The sequence below is a fragment of the Sorex fumeus genome, unplaced genomic scaffold, assembly GCF_029834395.1.
Source record: "Sorex fumeus unplaced genomic scaffold, SorFum_2.1 ptg000008l, whole genome shotgun sequence".
NCBI classification, from domain to species: Eukaryota; Metazoa; Chordata; class Mammalia; order Eulipotyphla; family Soricidae; genus Sorex; species Sorex fumeus.
Window position 1 is genome coordinate 50711412 of NW_026606065.1, and position 18776 is coordinate 50730187.

Here is an 18776-nt window from a genome sequence, read left to right on the forward strand (position 1 = left end):
TCTTTTTGGGTCACCTGGTGATGCACAGGGGTTACTCCTGGCTCATGCACTCAGGAATTACTCCTGGCGGTGCTCAGGGGACCATATGGGATGCTGGGAATTGAACCTGGGTCAGCTGTGTGCAAGGCAAACGCCCTACCTTCTGTGCTATTGCTCCAGCCCCAGCTCTTTTTTCTTTGCATTCTGTCTCTCTTCTTTCTGTCTGTATTCTTTCCAGCCCATATACTCTTTCTTCTTTCATTAGAGCACACTTATTTTCATTGTTTGTTTGTCTCTGTTGAACAATTTCAGGCCTTTATTTAAATATCAGTTCCTATGATAAATTCTCCTTGGCCTTATTTAAATAACTTTATGCCCTTGTCCTGCTTTTCTTCTTCAAAGCCCTATCACCACTTGAAATTGTATGGTTGCATACTTACTTTTGTTTAGCTTTAATTTTTTAAAACTTCTTATAACTTTTAAAAATATTTTTAAACAAAATATTGGAAGCTGTGAGAGCTGTGATCTGAATATATGATCTAAGACTTTGATCATGTTTTGCTTCCCATGAGACTCATGTGCTGCTACCCATCTCATAGGAGTGAGTTTGATGGAGATTTACAATCCCAACTTCTGAGTAAAGCCAACGAAGAAGATAAAAACTGTAGCCGGGCTCTGTCTGTGGTAAGCACTGTTGTTCGAGCTGCAAAAGACCTGTTACACCGTGCTCTTGCTGTGGACGGTAAGGCTTTCCTTTACTTCTTGAATGTCCTACTTTAGATTTAGATATTGTGTGTGTGTGTGTGTGTGTGTGTCTGTGTTGGTGGGGGTGGGGAGTGCATATCTAGCAGTGCTAAGGGCGATTCCTCTTCCAATGGTGTTTAGTAGTGACCCTGCATTGCTCGGGGAACCATGTGGTACTAGGGCTAAAGCCCAAGTCAGCCACATGCAAGGTATGGGCTGTACTTCCTGTATTGTCTCTCGGTCTTACTGTAAAGTCTGTAGTCTGTATTCCCTTTCCCCCCCCCCCACCCCTTGCTTATTAAAAGAGGGACCATCTTCTAGAATCCCAGATCAATCAGTTACTCACATGCATAGCTTCATTTTGGGTCAGCCATCTTCTTCATACTCCAGTTCAGATTTTGTCCTTAGAATGTGTATAAACAATAATCTGATCCTAACTAAGTTTACAGAAAGAGAAAAACTTATGGTTAAACAATTTTGGCTTTAATCTTATTCAGTCATCAAAAGCGGTTTGTTTTGTTATTCACAGCTGTTCTTCTTTCCATATATTCCATTTCCAGTAATGGTATCACCATTTGCTCAAAGATCTGGGCAGCCCTAAACATCTTCTTGATTTTACTTGTATAAATTATGTGCTAAATAAATTTTCCCAAATAAATTTGGAAATCTACTATTTACATTCTCTTCTCTGTTTTCACCTAGTTTAGGATGCCATGAAAGAAGCACACACTTTCTTTTCAGTTGATGGATAGTATTCTAAAAATCTATCTTATTCTCCTCATTCTTCCTCGAGTTAGCTAGTAATCGTCCACTTGCAAAAGAATTATAGCAACGTTCACTTTTGCCCACCCCAAGTGTTTATTCTTAAGCCTAGTTGTATGTTATGATCACTTAGGAAACTTGCTTAAAATAGAGACCTTCATAATCCAGACTCAATTTATCCTTTCAACACCACATTCATGCATTTCAGGAGAGCAATGCACTCTCCTAAATAACAGACATTTTGGAGTAGTTAATATTTTGCAGGCCATTTTTTGTAACTCATTCAGTTTGAACTGAACCCAATGAAGGAAGGAAGTAATTATCTTCTCTTTGCTGAGTAAGCTGAGGCACGTGCAGATTAAGTGATTTACCTAATCTCATACAGAAAACAGCATATGGTGCCACATGTTGCTCTTTTAATCCTCTCTCCACCATACTACAGGCATCTGATGTTTGGTAAGATGCTTCTACATAAGTGCCTTAATTTCCCATCAGAGAGAAATGGCAGGAAGTGGTGGGGAAGGGGGCTAACGTACTTACCTTGCATGTTGCCCACCTCAAGTCTCTAGCACCACAAATGGTTCCCCTGCATACTGTGAGGAAAAGCCTCTGAGCTCTGCTGGGCATCACCCAAAATAATGTTGTTGTTGTATTTTTTAAATTAGGAATAATAAAATTGTTACTGTGAGGATTAATTGAAATAGCACATGTAAATAGAGCCCGTAAAATAGTATGTTTTTTTAAAGCAGTCAAATAACAGCAACTATAATTTTACTCAAGAATAGAGCATGGATTTAGTATAGCATAATATATTGCAAGGAAAGCACCTTCTAACTCTATTTTTAATTTCTTTTTAAGCTGATGACATTCCAGAACTGCTTAGTTCTTCCAGTCTGTTTTCCATGCTGCTCCCCCTTATTATAGCCTACATAGGACCAGTAGCTGCTGCTATTCCCAAGGTATGTAATTATATAATCAAGAATGGGAATTTTGTTTTCCCTATCTATTTAGCTCTGAGGCCACATACTGTCTGTGCTCAGGGCTTACTCCTGGCTCTGCACTCAGGAGTCACTCATGGTCTCCCCGGAAAATACTATAGGGAGACAGGAATCAAGCTCAGGTTACCACATGCAATGCAAGGACTTTAGCTTCTGTACTATCTCCCTGACCCTCAAATGTTCTCTTAAAATAAGCTGTTTAGACACTGTTTTTTCTTCAACAATACAATTTTAGTACTTTGGGGGTCAGATTATAGAAAGGACTGGTTAATATGAAGAGGCTGTTGTATATTGAATTGCTGTGCTTACTTGTTACATATGTGCATGCATATATGAATGTGTGTTAAGTGTGTGTATACCTTATGTGCCTACACACATATTAGCTTTTGGACCATACTTAGTGGTATTCAGGACTTCTTTCATTTCTTCACTTGAGAATCGTTTCCGCTGATGTTTAGGGGGAACCATCTGGTACTGGGGATTGAGCCCAGGCCTCCCTCATGTGAAGCATGAACTCAGCCTAGCTTGTTGGGCAATCTGACCCTCAGTTTACTCCTTGTCTCTGTGTTCAGGGATCACTCCTGGAGGGCTCAGGGTACCATGTGGGATGCGAGGGATCAAATCAGATCTGGTGCATGCAAGGCTTGTGCCCTCCCCACTGTACTGTCTCTCCAGACCACATTCTAGTATATTTCCATGTAATGTCTAATACAACTAAGGTAAAACTTCTTCTATGAAACAAATTTCTCATTGAACAAAAACTTAGCTGGGGAAAAATTCTTTAGAAGGAAATTCTTATTAATTATCACCAATTACAGTAATCATTTTAAAGCAATTTTTATATTCATTATCTCATTTAATCATTTTTTTTTTCATACTAGGTGGCTGTAGAAGTGTTTGGTCTTGTACAGCAATTGCTTCCCTCAGTTGCTATTCTGAATCAGAAGTATGCACCCCCTGCATTCAATCCTAATCAGTCAACAGATAGCACCACAGGAAACCAGCCTGAGCAAGGCCTCTCTGCCTGTACAACCTCTAATCACTACGCTGTCATCGAGAGTGAACATCCCTATAAACCTGCTTGTGTGATGCACTACAAAGTAGGTGCAAATTCCCACAAAGAATTTAGATTGAAAACTTGGTTTAATGTGCTAAAAGTGACATTTTACTTTTACGATGATACCTGAAAGAAAGCTTTGTAGGCAAATTTCAAAATGAAATGTATGATGTAAACTTATTATAGAGTCTTCAAATGCCTTTCAAAAATTATATCTTTTAAATTGAGAAGAACTTCCCTAGTTAAAACCTACTTAGTAAGTCTTATGTGCTTCTAAAATATTTGCCTTTTTTTCTTTTTGTTACGGCATCACACCTGGGAGTACTTGAGAGGTTCCTGCAGTGCTCAGGAGACTATGTAGTGCGGGTGACCAAATCTGGGGATCCTGCATGCAAAATCCTTTGGGCTAGAGGCCCAAAATATTCAGTTTAGTTTTTAAAAAGTGGTAAATATGTGAATAGACAATCTAATAAAGTGTGCTTCATTTTTTCCCATGATCTCCAAGTCAACAGTTATCACCATTTTTTAAACTTGCTTTATTTGCTTCATTTATTAATACCCACTTTGTCTGTTCCTATGTTGTTTTAAAGCCCATTTGCAAATATTTTATTCTATATCTATAGTAAAAGGACATAAAAATTAACATTGTAATGTGCACTCTAAAAAAAAAGAGTAGTTCTTTTATGTCCTTAAGTATGCACATTTGTAGTTGTTTGAATTGGAATCCAAAAATGATTTTATTGTTTAAAATTGTTTACCCGGGTTCAACTCCTCCGACCCTCTCAGAGAGCCCGGCAAGCTACCGAGAGTATCCCACCCACATGGCAAAGCCTGGCAAGCTCCCCGTGACGTATTTGATATGCCAAACACAGTAACAACAAGTCTCACAATGGAGACGTTACTGGGCCTGCTCGAGCAAATTGATGAACAACGGGAGGACAGTGCTACAGTGCTACATTAGAATCAAATAAGATTCTTACATTCTGATTTATTTTCTCTGTTCCCTTTCTTTTCATTTGTAGGACTCTCCCTACTGGTCTCTGTCTCCAAAATGTAGTACACGGTTAAGTTAGGGATCTTTGAGAAATTGCGTGGCAAACTGTAACCCCATTTAAGCTTTAGCTTATATTTATGTGACTTTGATCAAAGTTGTCGGCCATTTTTATCTTCCTTTCTATAAAGTGTCTGTTTATTGAAGCCATATTTTTAAATTAGACTGTTGATATTTTTCATGGAGAACATTTAAGGGTTCTCTGAAACAGCAAATGTGAGCTTTTGTTTCCACTATAGCATTTGAGTCTATGTATTTTTTTAACATTAATATTATACTTAGGAACTTTTTAATATTCATATTAATTATACAACCAGTTCATAGTTTGCTATTTAACAGTCTTCATAGCTTGACTGCCAAAACATAATTCTTTGCCATGATGTGAAGACACTTAAAATTACATGTAATTAATTTAGTGCCACCATAAACTCTAAAATAATAAAATTGTTGGCCAGGTAAAATTTAGTTTATTTAGATGTGTAAACTTAGACTTTCATAAAGCATGGTTGTATGGATATGTTTCTATATTTATTTGATTGTTCTCATGATGTAAGAAATTCTAAGGGTTTTTTTTTGTAAAATAAAGCTTTAACAGATATTATGAATGATAAATAACCTGAAAGTGACTAAAATCTTATACTTTAATGATTTTCTCACTTTTTACAAAATTATCTTTATATTTTATTGTCCTATATTTTTATTTGCCTGCTTTTTTATGCATTATATTGTGACCTTGCAAAACATCAGATAGCTGAATATTTATGGAATTTAAGAATCTTTGTAATTTTTTTCCTCACATCAAGAGTGCTTATTAACAGACTTACATATTTCTTATAATTAATGAATTACTATGTTATTAATGCAGCATCAACCAAATACTAGGTATAAAACAGTAGGTATTACATTTACAAAATAGGTATAATTTATACTGAACCTCTGTTTATTTTATTTCAAATCCTATTTAAGCAATTAAGTTTTGCAGCATGTTAACAGCATCAGCTTTGTAGTATGATGATCTGTTTCTAAAATATATTAACAGCAGAAGTCTAATCCTTAACAAAAAGCAAGAGTCCTCTTCCATATTTCTCTTAGGTGACATTCCCAGAATGTGTACGGTGGATGACGATTGAGTTTGACCCTCAGTGTGGTACTGCACAGTCGGAAGATGTCCTCCGTTTGATGATTCCTGTTAGAACTATTCAGAATTCAGGATATGGACCAAAATTGACATCTGTTCATGAAAATCTTAATTCATGGATAGAGTTAAAGAAATTTTCAGGATCCTCCGGGTGGCCTACTATGGTTTTAGTGTTGCCAGGTAGGTAGTTTTTACTCTTTCATTGTATGTTGAAATCTATACATTTATGATAATGTATGTTTAGTAATGGTGCTTCATTGAAAATGCTTATCTAGTTTTTAGAAGAATTTATTAAAGTCCTATTGATCTCTGAGCAGAGATGTAGTTTTAGAGGACAGAATGGTTTGAGGTTGCTCTGAACAGAGATTGGCTTGACCCAAGTTACAGCGTTACTATTGAGGAATGACTGTGTCTATATTTTAAGACCAAAGTATATAAAAAGTGGTTTATACCTTTTATTTTTTCCCACAAGGTGGTAAATGTAAAGAATTTTATAAAAAAAAATCCTTTCTTTGGAGAGAATTGGAGAACCACTTGTTGAGTTCTATTAAAAATTTCTGGGGCAAAGGGGGGTGTTTCCCTCTGGGAAGGGAGAGAGAGAAAGCAAGCAAGCATAGTGAAATAAGAAATTTGATAGACAAGTTCTTTTCATTTTGTCTTTAATTTTTTGAATATTTATCAATCTAATACTTTTTTTTTTCTAGTATTCTTAATGTTTATTCAATTGTAGTCAATTTCTTTTTGTTGTTGTTTGTTTTGGGCTGCACCCAGCTGTGCTCAGGGCTTACTCCTGGCTCTGCTCTCAGGGACCACTTATTAGGGCTAAAGCCCTCCTAAGGCTCCAGGTACCAATTTATAGTGTGGGAGTTGGAATCTGGGTCAGCCAGATTTAAGATGCAAAACAAGTGCCCTATCCATTGTACTCTCTCTGACCCCTGTAGGCAAGTTCATAAAACTACATGAATTTGTAGTCTTTCAAATTAGTTCTATTTAATTCAAACTTTGCCTTTAGTCTGACTGAACTTGTTAGTGCAGAGATCAGGGAAATCCAATTGCAAAGTTAGAGGATTGCTTCTCTGAGACAGAAATGACCAATACAGGTTAACCTCAGAACTGATAGATCATTTGAAAAATGATCACTTATGTCATTAAAGGTAGGGTATTTAAAGAGAATTCCATCAGAAAGGAAAATAATAGTTAACGTGGGATGCCACTTGCTCTTAGTGGTTTTTTTTTGGTTGTTTCTTTTTTGGTGTGGGATTTTTTGTTTTGTTTTGTTTTTGTGTTGGGGCTGGGACTGGTTGTTGTTCGTTTTTTAAGAACATTTTTGAGTAGATATAGGAACCCATAAGAAATGAAGAAATCTATTAGGTATCAGATTTGTACAATTACCGAACTTGAGGTGGATATAAGGCAGGGAAATTCTAATAAAGTTGTTTATGATCTTGAATTCAGTACTGGGTTTTTGTTTTTATTTTCCCCTTAGGAAATGAGGCTCTTTTTTCATTGGAGACTGCATCTGATTATGTAAAGGATGACAAAGCTTCTTTCTATGGTTTCAAGTGTTTTGCAATTGGATATGAGTTTAGCCCTGGACCTGATGAGGTAAGAATGAGTTGTCCTCTTATTCATTTAAGGAACCTGGTTCTTCCTAAGGATGCTATTGACTTTTATTGTGTTTGCTGACTTTAATAAGTCTGAAATTTAAGTGAGGGTCTTGCAGTACAAATGTGTAGTTTGTACAGCAGTTTGAAGTCTGTGCAATGTGGTTCATCTTGTGACAATTTAATATGGATATGCTAGTTCTAAATACTCTCTCAGACGGCTACACCTTATCTTTCTGAACAAATGGTAGAACTTGATTTCAAAACGAGAATAACTCATTTCTCCTGCAATTTCCTAATCATGAGTAATGCAAAATCAACTTTGAAAAGTACTTGTGTCTTGTCAAAGTAATGAACTGAAGTTATTTTGACAGTAAATCTCTATGCCATAATGTTCTTGAAACAGTATTGAATTTAACCATTAGCTATAAGTTAAGATTGAATGCAAGTCACATTTTGTAGATAATTACACACAATTTTTAATACAGCTTCTCCCCCCACCCCACCCCCAATTCTGTAGGGAGTAATTCAGTTGGAAAAAGAATTGGCCAATCTTGGTGGTGTTTGTGCAGCGGCTCTGATGAAGAAAGATCTAGCACTTCCTATTGGTAAGTCTAATCAAGTGTTATTCTTAATTTTTAATGTTAATTTTAATAATATATTTAGTACAGAATGTTCTGGAAATAGAATGGAAATAGAATTGCAAAATAAATCCCATAATAAGCATCCAGTCAGGAACAGTAATTGTTGATATACTTGTATTTTTATTCTTTTCTTGTTGGAGATGGAAGAATTTCTTCCAGTTATTTTTTAATTCACAAATATACATAAAACAACCTTCTCATTCATGTACTTGCTTTCTACCAAAGCACGAGGACAAGCTCTAGATACAGAGTAGTCAACCAGTATTCCAGGTATTTCTTCAGTCTCCTAGGGTACATACAGATACTTATTGTCTGGAGCTTAGGGATTAGATAGTAGAAATGTCATTTGAGAATAATAGATCTTTAAATAAGCACGGGCCTTGGGAAATCATTCAAAAGGCTGGAATGTGTGGCAGAGTATGCTTTGCTTACAGGATCCCCAGTCCCACACCTGGCACTGCATGGTTTCTTGTGTCCCACCAGGAGTGACCCCTTAGCTATGAGCCAGAAATAGTCCCTGAACACTGCCAGGTATGGATCAGAAACAAAAACAAGCTAAATAGTATGAATACTGAATTAGGAAGAGATTGCCAAGAAAAAGGAAAGGGTGTCTAGGATCAAAACTGGTATTATCCAGATTATCAAAGATAAATATGACAAGAAAAGGTCACAAGAGAAGCTGAGAAGAAGTAGCTAGAGAAGTAGTAATAAAACCAGGAAAGTGAGTATTTGTGGGATTTACTTAGTACCATGGCAAACACAAATTGAAAGCTACCATTGAGTGCCAGAGAAAGAGTGTGTCGAAATCAGGGTGTCCCTAGTTCCCTTACATGTGGCTTATCCTAGTTTGATCTCAGACACTGCTGTCCCGCAAACATCACCAGGAGTGAACTCTTCATACCACTGGGTGTGGTCCAGCACACTCCTGCCCCTGCACCACAAAAGGCTGTCTTTGAATTGAAAAGCTTGATATTGAAAAGCACTCTAGAAAATATATTAGAAAAATGAAAAAAACCAAAGACCTTTTAGAATGGTAGTAGAGAATCAAATCATAAAGGGGAGTCAGGTTGAATATAGATAGCTCTTTAGAAGCGCTTTCATGTGAAGCAGAACAGAGAAGTGAGGCAGTGACAGGAATGGTCACGACATATCATCTCTTTATATCATACAAATTTGTATGATATGCAAATTGATTTATAGTCAAATCTGGTTAAGATGAAAGTAATTACTAATCTATGATGCTTACATATTTGACATATTTGGAAATAAGATTATTTTATTTCCCTAGGTCTTGCCATTAAAAGTCTATCTATCTTTAACTCTTTCCTCTCAGTCTACATTTTCCATTTTTTTCCTTTTCTTTCTAGCTTCTCTTTGTCTCCTCTTACGTATGTCTCACTTTTATTCATAATCCCTTTCAGTCTTACTTTCTCCTACTTTATCTTGGAATAAATGTGAGAATGTTTATCTTATATTGTGTTCATACAAGGAAAATTCGCCCAACTCCTTTGGAAAAAATTTATCACTTAATATGAATTTTATTTCTTTTGGATATAGCCTCTCTCTCTCTCTATATATATATATTTGCTCAAATGCTAAAAATATTTGTTCAAAGATAAATTAATAAAGCAGTACTTGTGTTTATTTAGTCTAGGAGTAACAGAACTGTCTTACTAGCTGAGAACTGGTGTAATGGCATGGTCGTATACTGATAATGTACATAGCTGTAAAAAAAATTATAAAAGGGAAATTGGAGAGATAGTACAGGGGGGTTGAGATTGCACATGGCTGAACATGTTAAGTCCCCAGGAACACATACGGCCTGCCAAGTATGGCCAGGAATGATTCCTGAGTACAGAGCCAGGAGCAAGCCCTGAGCTACTGTGGGTATGACCCAAACCCAAAAAAGTAAAATAAGTAAACTATATACCTATGTCTTAACCCTGAAAGCTATACAAATTATACTGAGTAAAGCAAGTTGAAAGAAGAGGGTGCAGGTTTTGCATGCATTTTCTCATACCAAAATATACGTTGAACTGTATAAACATGTATCTGTACACAAGATTTATAGAATAGTACATAAGGAACTGTTAGCTCTGTCTTTGGAAGGAAGATGATGGCACTATTCAAGAGGGCAGAATTTTTCATTTTATACTATTATATAATTTGAATGTTTCTCTGAAATACTTAGTAATATTTTATATAACTTAAAATTATCAAACAAAATTCAACTAAAATATAGAAAAAATAACAACTATCAAAATTCAATGTAAAATACTTTATATCAAACTAAAATATAAAATGTCTAGTGAATATGATAGTAATCATACCCTTTTTGTCTGTAATTCACTGTTGCATATTAAAAATTAGATAAAATATAAAGCTGAGATCTCACATTCTGGATAATCAGTTTCCTCCCCTTTGGGGCATAAAAAATTTAATATACTAAATTAAATACTGTATGTTCAAATGAATAAGTATATTTATCTCTTCCCAAATGAATTTTTTCATTTCCAAATGTCTTTAAAATTGTAACTTGTTTCCAGTTTTTAATAATTATTTTATAAATTTAAACTCATATTTTAAAATATCAGCCAGTGAGTTTTAGCCAAGATAATAATAATTCTTTTCAGTCTGGAATATCAGAATTGTAAAAATGATTTCATGAATCAGAAGACTAGAAAGTCAAACCAACATTGGTTTATTTTAATAAAATTTTGTATTTGTACAACAGGTAATGAATTAGAGGAAGATCTTGAAATTCTTGAAGAGGCTGCACTACAGGTATTGTTCCAAACATTCTAAGAATAAACTTTGTGTGTTGACTTAGAATTAGTATTTTCACAACAGTCAACCTTATTTTTCTTGAACATAGAACTTATTATTTCTTCTTTTTCACTGTTAATTAAAAAGCTAAATATATTCATAATTACTCTCTTGGATTGGAGAAACCCATGTGAGCACTGCTATATATTATGCAGTAGATGCTAACTCTGAGGCATAAATCTTACAGAACAAAGCTACCAACTGCCAAAGATATAGAGGAAGGCTGTGTAGAGTTGTGGATGCTTAAATTCAATTGTGAAAGAAATTTTATCACATGTGAAAGAGGAAACATTTCTAAAAGGAAATTGTAGATGTTTGGTAATACAGATTTTAATATGAAATGGCAACAGATGAAGAGGTATAATTTTTTAAAATTCTTTGATAGTTAGACCTGTCATTACAAAAAATGGTTAGAACTAGTGGTTAAGTGCCATCAGCTTATAACTGTTTTAAGGTTAGATTGTATTTGTCTATTTAGACATGACTGTTCAAGCTCTAACACTAGGTTAATCATAACGGAGATTAGACCTGCTCCCATTCCATGCCACTGAAGGTGATCCCTAAATGGTAGAACTTATTAAACTGAATGTGGGGTCAAGAAAAAAATTTTTTTTCAAAATTATGATTTGATATCAGTAAATGATTTTTTTATACCCAGAGTATAACCATTTTATATAACCGGGGCCATGTAAACATTTCTTGGGTGGAAAGGGATCATGAATGGAAAGCTTAAGAAACTGTTTCCGGTAACCTATCCGGAATCACACTGTCAGCAGCTCTGCTGGAAGTGCAGTGATGGAGTCCTTGGTCTTGATGGCTGTGCTTTTCCTTGTTTCGGGGGAGCCACGATATTCTCAGGAATGTTCAGACATTTCTGGGATTTCTTTTAAAACACTGCAAATTTTACCTTGCTAAACAATAAAAAGTGAAATCTTTTTATTATAAGACAGATAATAAAAGTAAACAGTGGCTGTTGTGTGTCAGGCATGATTCTAGTTAAGGAGAACCTTTAAGGAGCTAACCTATTAATTAAGGTATTATTATACCTTTTTTTTTCTATAAAATACTACTTAAGCCAGATGTAATGAGATCTTTATTGTGCCACTGTTCAAGAAAATAAAAATTTAAGTGAAGCTTTTCATTAAAAAATAAGTATTTTCTTTTATCAAATAGGTGTGCAAAACCCATTCTGGTATTCTGGGAAAGGGTTTAGCTCTTTCTCATTCACCAACTATCTTAGAGGCACTTGAAGGAAACTTACCACTTCAAATTCAAAGCAATGAACAATCTTTTCTGGATGACTTTATTGCGTGTGTTCCAGGATCAAGTGGTGGAAGACTTGCAAGGTAATATACTTTAAATATTGCTGTTACCATTTTTTCAAGGCTTGCTTAGTCACCATTTCTGAAGAGAAATTAAGAAGTCATTTTGAGAATGTTAAAATGCTGCCCAAAATAACCTGTTACATGTGTTTGAACTTGCTGGATTTTAAACCAGTTTGATACTTTTATTTTTTAATATATGAACACATGCTATAATTTAATACCTAGCCTACATTACTAAAATTACTGCGTTTTTATTTTTGAAGTACATTTTTTCAAATCTGAATTTAGAATTTAAATGATTTGAGATTCCCAATTTTTGATCAAAAGAAAAATATGCTAGTTTGTGTGGTTTTATTTGTAAAATTAGAAATTTGACTTCTTTCTGGTTTTAATTTAAAAAATACAAAGATTACTCTTTGGTTTTTAAAAACCAAAATGGTGTTTGGAAAAGAATATTTATGTCAGCTTCACTGCTGTCTTTGTGGATATATGTGTAACAGTTTTCTTCAGCCGTTTGCACCTGTGTGCTGGCACCAGTCCTCCATACTGATCAGTGGATTGGCAGTTTAGACCAGGGTGGTATACCAGTGGTTTTCAGCCTGTTGTGTTTTCAGACGGGTGCCAGGCTGTGCACTGGAAACTAAAGAACACTGATATATGTTAATTCCTTATTCAGTTAATAAGGACTCATCTCATGGGACAATTTAAATGTGCATGCTTATTTCTGTTTTATTTTCCATCTGGTTTTATTGAACGCAAATCTACTGAATTCAAAATTATTTCTATGTGTTTTTTGTAAATCGCCAGAAATCTTTGAGGGCTGGGAAATAGCACAGTGACTAGACCTGTACCTGACAGAGCTTGATACCTGGCATCACATAACCTTTCACACATTGTCAGTGCAGCTTTGGGACCCCCAGCACCGGGTGGTCCGGATATGCCCAGAGCTACTGGGCACTCATAGCATTGCACCCTCAGACTCTTGCATTGAATCCCCCACTAACTTGGCTGAAAATTGCAGTGGTAATCCCAGATCTCTTAAGTACCACTGGGGACATGCCACTTCCCCACAAACAAACAAAAAAAGAAACAAGAAACAAATCGTAAATCAGTTGTCATTAATATTTTGCAAGTGAGACACCATGATTGTTGTAAAGATACCATTTCAACATTTTGTTCGACACAAGTTTTATTCACTTCATTCGATTTCATGTTAAACACTGGCAACTGTTGAGTCCTTTTGTTGCTTCGTTTCCTTCCTGTTAGGTGGCTTCAGCCAGATTCCTATGCTGATCCTCAGAAAACATCTTTGATCCTGAACAAGGATGATATCCGTTGTGGCTGGCCTACTACCATAACTGTTCAAACAAAAGATCAGTATGGAGATGTGGTACATGTTCCCAATATGAAGGTAATTGTATGGAGTTTAATTCGTCAGTATCTACATAGTGACTGTTGTAACTTGCACAGTTTTAGAAATGGCCTGTGCTAGAGTTCATTTGTAGATATAAAACTGATTTTACATATAGGTCATAGAGAAAGCCAAAATATATTTAAATGACTTATTTATGTTAATTGATCCTCGTTAGTCCAGGTTATGTGGTGGTTTCTTTTCCTAGGACTGTGGTTATTAGAAGGAAGAATAAGAAATTGTCAATATAGAGAATTGAGCACAAAGAGACAAGACCTTCAGTATATAGCTATTGAATTAATGAAATTGTCCATTTTAAAATTTTGTATATAATGTATATTTTTTAAAGTTTCACATAGGTATTTAGTGCCATGGAGATAAAATTTTAAATGCAATATTGGTACTTATTAAATAAATTAGAAATCTTTGAATTTGATTATAAAAGAATAAGAAGGGTAATTATCATATAATGAATATGGCGTTCTTGAATACCCCATTCCTGAGACAGTAATAATGACATTTTAGGGGCCAGATAGGCTAAAGCACTTATCTAGCAGGTAACCAACCCTAATTCAATCCCTTGTCCCCAGGCATCTCCAGGATGAGCACAGAGCTAGGAGTAATCCCTGAGCACCACCAATTGTGGCCCCCAAGTCTCCCAAACAATGACATATTAGAATTTATGGCAGTGCATACAATTATGTTCTTTGGGATAGTGTTTTAAATGTAAAATTTACATTTGTAACTTGATTTTTTTAAATAATGATACAGATGACCCTTAATTTCCCATTATTCCTCTTACTGAATTTTTGAGTTTACAGTGATATGATGGTCATATACGTTTAATAGAAGTTGTAGTACAAAATTTTCTCATGATTCCCACAGCAGCATTGAGCCTGGCATCTTTGACCTATGACATTTTCTCCTTAGGATGTGCTGATAAGACAAATGACATAACCCCAGTATAAGTCAAGGAATATCTGTATTAAATGATAATTAGTATAAGCAGTCTCAACTCTGCCCCTCACCACCACTCCGAGTTGTGATTTGGTTGTTTGAAGCTTAGAGTTGATTGAACTAAAAAATCCTTTTTTCTTCCAGAATTGCTTTTACTTTAGTATTACTTTTGGTAGAATATTTCAACAACTTAGTACATTTTTTGGTCCACACTCTAAAGAAATGTAATGTCAGTGGAATCTTTGTCCTGATTTATATTAAAAGTAAAGACATATGTCTTTAGTAAATTTAAGACCAGTAAATTTTAAAAAAAGTGTTTGATCCTGATACAAAACAGAAATCAGTCTTTATTAGTGGCTCTGAAAGTTTTGGACGTGACCCAAATATGGACGTATAAGATGAATATTATGTATTCTTAATTACATATGATATGTAATGCATATTCATACATATGCTGTACTTAAAGTTTTAAATTCTCTTTGGTTTTACTTTTTTAAAGCAAATCATATCCCTATGTTTATAAATTACTCTCTGGGATGCAAAAAACAGCCACAAACTGAAATCACAAATTATAAGGAATACAAATTTGAAAAGAGAAAATAGTAATCCTGTTAGTGATACACTGTTTCAAAGTAACTACATAAGAAAAGACTTTATGTATTAACTTTTCCTCAGCTTCAGTCAATATTTCAAGGGTGTGTATATTCACTGATGACTTTTTTTCATTTGAATGTATGTAATGAGTCATTAAATACCACAGAATAAGTCTGTGTGACTACACTGTGGTAACTATTTTCATGTTAGCATAATAGTTAATCTCATTTAATGTTCATGTTGTTCATACTGTTGCATTTATTGTGTTTCTTTAATTGGCATTGTCTTTTATTCGGCTTTGCACCTTTTGTTGTATCTTCTACCTTTTTTTTTTTTTAAAAAAAAAACAGACCTTGTTTTTTATGTTAGTAGCATTGTAGCACTGTCCTCCCATTGTGCATTGATTTGCTTGAGTGGGCATCAGTAATATCTCTATTGTGAGCTTTGTTACTGTTTTTGGCATATCGAATACATCACAGGTAGCTTGCCAGGCTTCGCCATGCAGGTGCAATACTCTCAGTAGCTTGCCAGGCTCTCTGAGAGGGGCAGAGGAATTGAACTGTGGTCGGCCGGGGTCGGCCTGAGTCGGCCGTGTGCAAGGCAAATGCCCTACATGCTATGCTATCATTCCAGCCCTGTTTTAAGTTAGTAGTGCCTTAAAATACATGGGAGATTTAAAATAATTGGAAAAGTATTTATGCTTGAATTACCTTACACCATAATGTTAGTTCCTACAGAAATTCAACAGATTATTTCTGTTGTCCTTTTGTGAGTTTTATGAATGATGATGTTTATTACTACTTTGTTTTGATATTTGATCATTTGAAAGAAAAACAAGTCTTCTCTTTCCTTCTGTGTTCAGTATGTTTATTGTGGAACCCGTGTGAGTTCATTCTGGTTCTGCTAATTAAGTCTTTGAATGGAATGTCCAAGATGGCCAGTGGAATAACAGAATTTATACAATTAGTGAGATGGTAATTGTGAATTGCTTCTTCTGATGTGTTGCCATTGCCTTATATAATACCTTTGTTAGGTGGAAGTCAAAGCCGTTCCTGTGTCCCAGAAGAAAACGTCTCTGCAGCAAGAGCAAGTGAAAAGAAGCCAGAGGATCCCTGGGAGTCCTACAGTGACCACTGCATCTTCTAACACTGACATGACTTTTGGCGGGCTGGCATCACCCAAGCTGGATGTTTCCTATGAGCCCATGATAGTGAAGGAAGCTCGATACATCGCCATAACGATGATGAAGGTGACTTATATGCACTTGGCAAATTCTTTTTATGGTTACCATTAGCCCTTTAGCAAACACTTAAGCCATTAAAATTTGAACACAAATTTGTTTGAAGCTTCGAGTTACTTAAACTGAAAAATTCTTTTTGATCCCAGAATAGCTTTTACCTTTTACCTTATTTACTTTTAGAAAAATATTTCTTCAACTTCGTACACTTTTTGATTAACATTCTGAAGAAACATGGTGTCACTGGAATATTTTTTCCTGACTCATATTAAAAGTAAAAAAAAAAGACAAGGGACATATGTTTTAAGACCAGTAAATTTAAACAGAGTATTTGAGGGACTGGAGTGATAGCACAGTGGATAGGGCGTTTGCCTTGCACATGGCTAACCTGGGTTCAATTCCCAGCATCCCATATGGTCCCCCGAATACCGCCAGGAGTAATTCCTGAGCGCAAAGCCAGGAGTAACCCTCATGCATAGCTGGGTATGACCCAAAAAGAAAAAAAAAGTATTTGATCAATAGCTATTAATGAGAGCTATTGATAAATTGTAGACCTGAAAGTTTTGCTTTGTTTTGTTTTTTCAGAATGTTATTTTCCTATAAGTAGAAATCTCTTTGTTTTGAGCTCAGATGTCTGGAAAGGATTAGCAATTTTAAAGATGGGGCAGGGGTGGGAGCATGGTGCACCCCATGGGATTAAGAGACTGTTCCTAGCTCCATGCCCAGGATTGATCCTGAATAGTGAGCAGGGGACCAAATGTAGCACTGGGGATCAAAGCAGGTCAGCTTCATGCATGGCAAGCACCTTAACCTCCTCTCCTGTCTCCAGCCCTCAATTTCAGATCTATGCTAATCCAACTAAGAATGGATTTGGTTGTCTGAGAATTGGATTTGTCAAATCCTGCCAAAGTACGGGCCTACCATTAATGTACCATTACTCCCAGGACATAGCTGTCTGGTTTCAGAGTTTAAGAAGGCCTTCTTCAGCATAGGAATTCTATCAGATGTAATCCGAGTAATCTCTTTGTTTTTTATATATTCAGAGGCCACATTGTCAGGTGCTCAGGGAATTCTCTCAGTATGGTGTTTGAGTGGCCATCATCTAATACCAAGGATTGAACTCAAAACTCCCTCATGTAAAGCATTTACTCCAGAATTTTGGGTTATTTTCTCAGCCCCTCTGTGCATCATACCATATATATATATATATATATATATACATATATATTGAATCACTGTGGAAAAAGTTACTAAGCTTTCAGGCTTAAGTTTCGGTCATACAATGATCAAACACCTTTCCCTTCACCAGTACTCATTTTTCACCATCAAGAACCCTAGTATACCCCCCCTCCCACCCCTCCAAATGCTTGTGAGGCAGATGGTTTCTACTTAACTCTTCTCTACATTGATTACATTCATTATTTTGACAAAAGATGCACCATTATTGTTTAGAATTTTCCCCCAAATAATCAGAATTGCTGAAAAGGCATTGTGAAATATTTTGTTTTCTATAGCTGGTATGAGAATCGTATAATGTCACACGGCCACAATTTTGGATTTCTACAAAGAGCCAGATAATTACGAGATTAATTTCTGTGTGTCTGGTGTTATGGCCATGCTGGAGAGCCGCTCGTGGGGGGTAACTCGTGACCTCAGTAGGGGGTGAAGGACATGGCGGTACTGCCCCCCTTCCCATGAGACTGCAGTTGCCCCGTCACCGTCGGCTCGTACCTGGCTTTCCTATAAGCTCTGAGGTGGCAGCCACCTTGCTGCCAGGGGGGAAAAAGGTGGAAGGGAGCAACACCCTTTCCCTCCTGGGGAGGCATGGTGCCGTAGTTTAATGCATTGTCCATTCACTTTTCTTCTGCAAGCTGCTGGTCTCTGGACTAAATCCTTTTGCCTCTGTAGCCATGGCCATGCCAGAGAGCCGCTTGTGGAGGGCAACTCGTGACCTCGGTAGGTTGTAAAGGACGAGCTGGTACCGCCCTCCTTCCCATGAGACTGCAGTTGCCCCGTCACCGCCGGCTCATACCTGGCTTTCCAATAAGCTCTGAGGTGGCGGCCACCTTGCTGCCAGGGGGGCAAAAAGGCAGAAGGGTGCAACACCCTTTCCCTCCTGGGGAGGCATGGCGCCATAGTTTAACGCATGGTCCATTCACTTTTCTGCCACAAGCTTCCAGGCTCTGGATTAAGTCCTTTTGCCTCTAGAGCCATGGCCGTGCCAGAGAGCCGCTTGTGGGGGGCAACTTGTGACCTCAGTAGGGCGTGAAGGATGAGCTGGTACCACCCCCCCCTTCCCATGAGACTGCAGTTGCCCAGTCACCACCGGCGCACATCTGGCTTTCCAATAAGCTCTGAGCCGGTGGCCACCTTGTATGCAATCCAGTTGCGTTTTTGCCAAAAGCCGCTGGGTTTCGAGATTTGTTTCTGAGTCTCTGGGATCATGGCT

At 36.5% G+C, this 18776-nt stretch overlaps 1 protein-coding gene across 3 annotated transcripts in view; it reads left to right on the forward strand.

Moving 5' to 3' along the window:
• The window catches only part of MYCBP2 (MYC binding protein 2), a 225675-nt gene that overhangs the window by 113351 nt on the left and 93548 nt on the right, over window positions 1-18776 (forward strand). For all 3 annotated transcript variants that reach the window (XM_056109890.1, XM_056109889.1, XM_056109888.1), the window contains 10 exons: window positions 579-721; window positions 2344-2444; window positions 3365-3583; window positions 5684-5909; window positions 7216-7334; window positions 7854-7941; window positions 10712-10761; window positions 11977-12149; window positions 13395-13539; window positions 16124-16339. In XM_056109890.1, coding sequence (XP_055965865.1) covers window positions 579-721; window positions 2344-2444; window positions 3365-3583; window positions 5684-5909; window positions 7216-7334; window positions 7854-7941; window positions 10712-10761; window positions 11977-12149; window positions 13395-13539; window positions 16124-16339 — 1480 coding nt within the window. The remainder of the gene's footprint in view (window positions 1-578; window positions 722-2343; window positions 2445-3364; window positions 3584-5683; window positions 5910-7215; window positions 7335-7853; window positions 7942-10711; window positions 10762-11976; window positions 12150-13394; window positions 13540-16123; window positions 16340-18776) is intronic.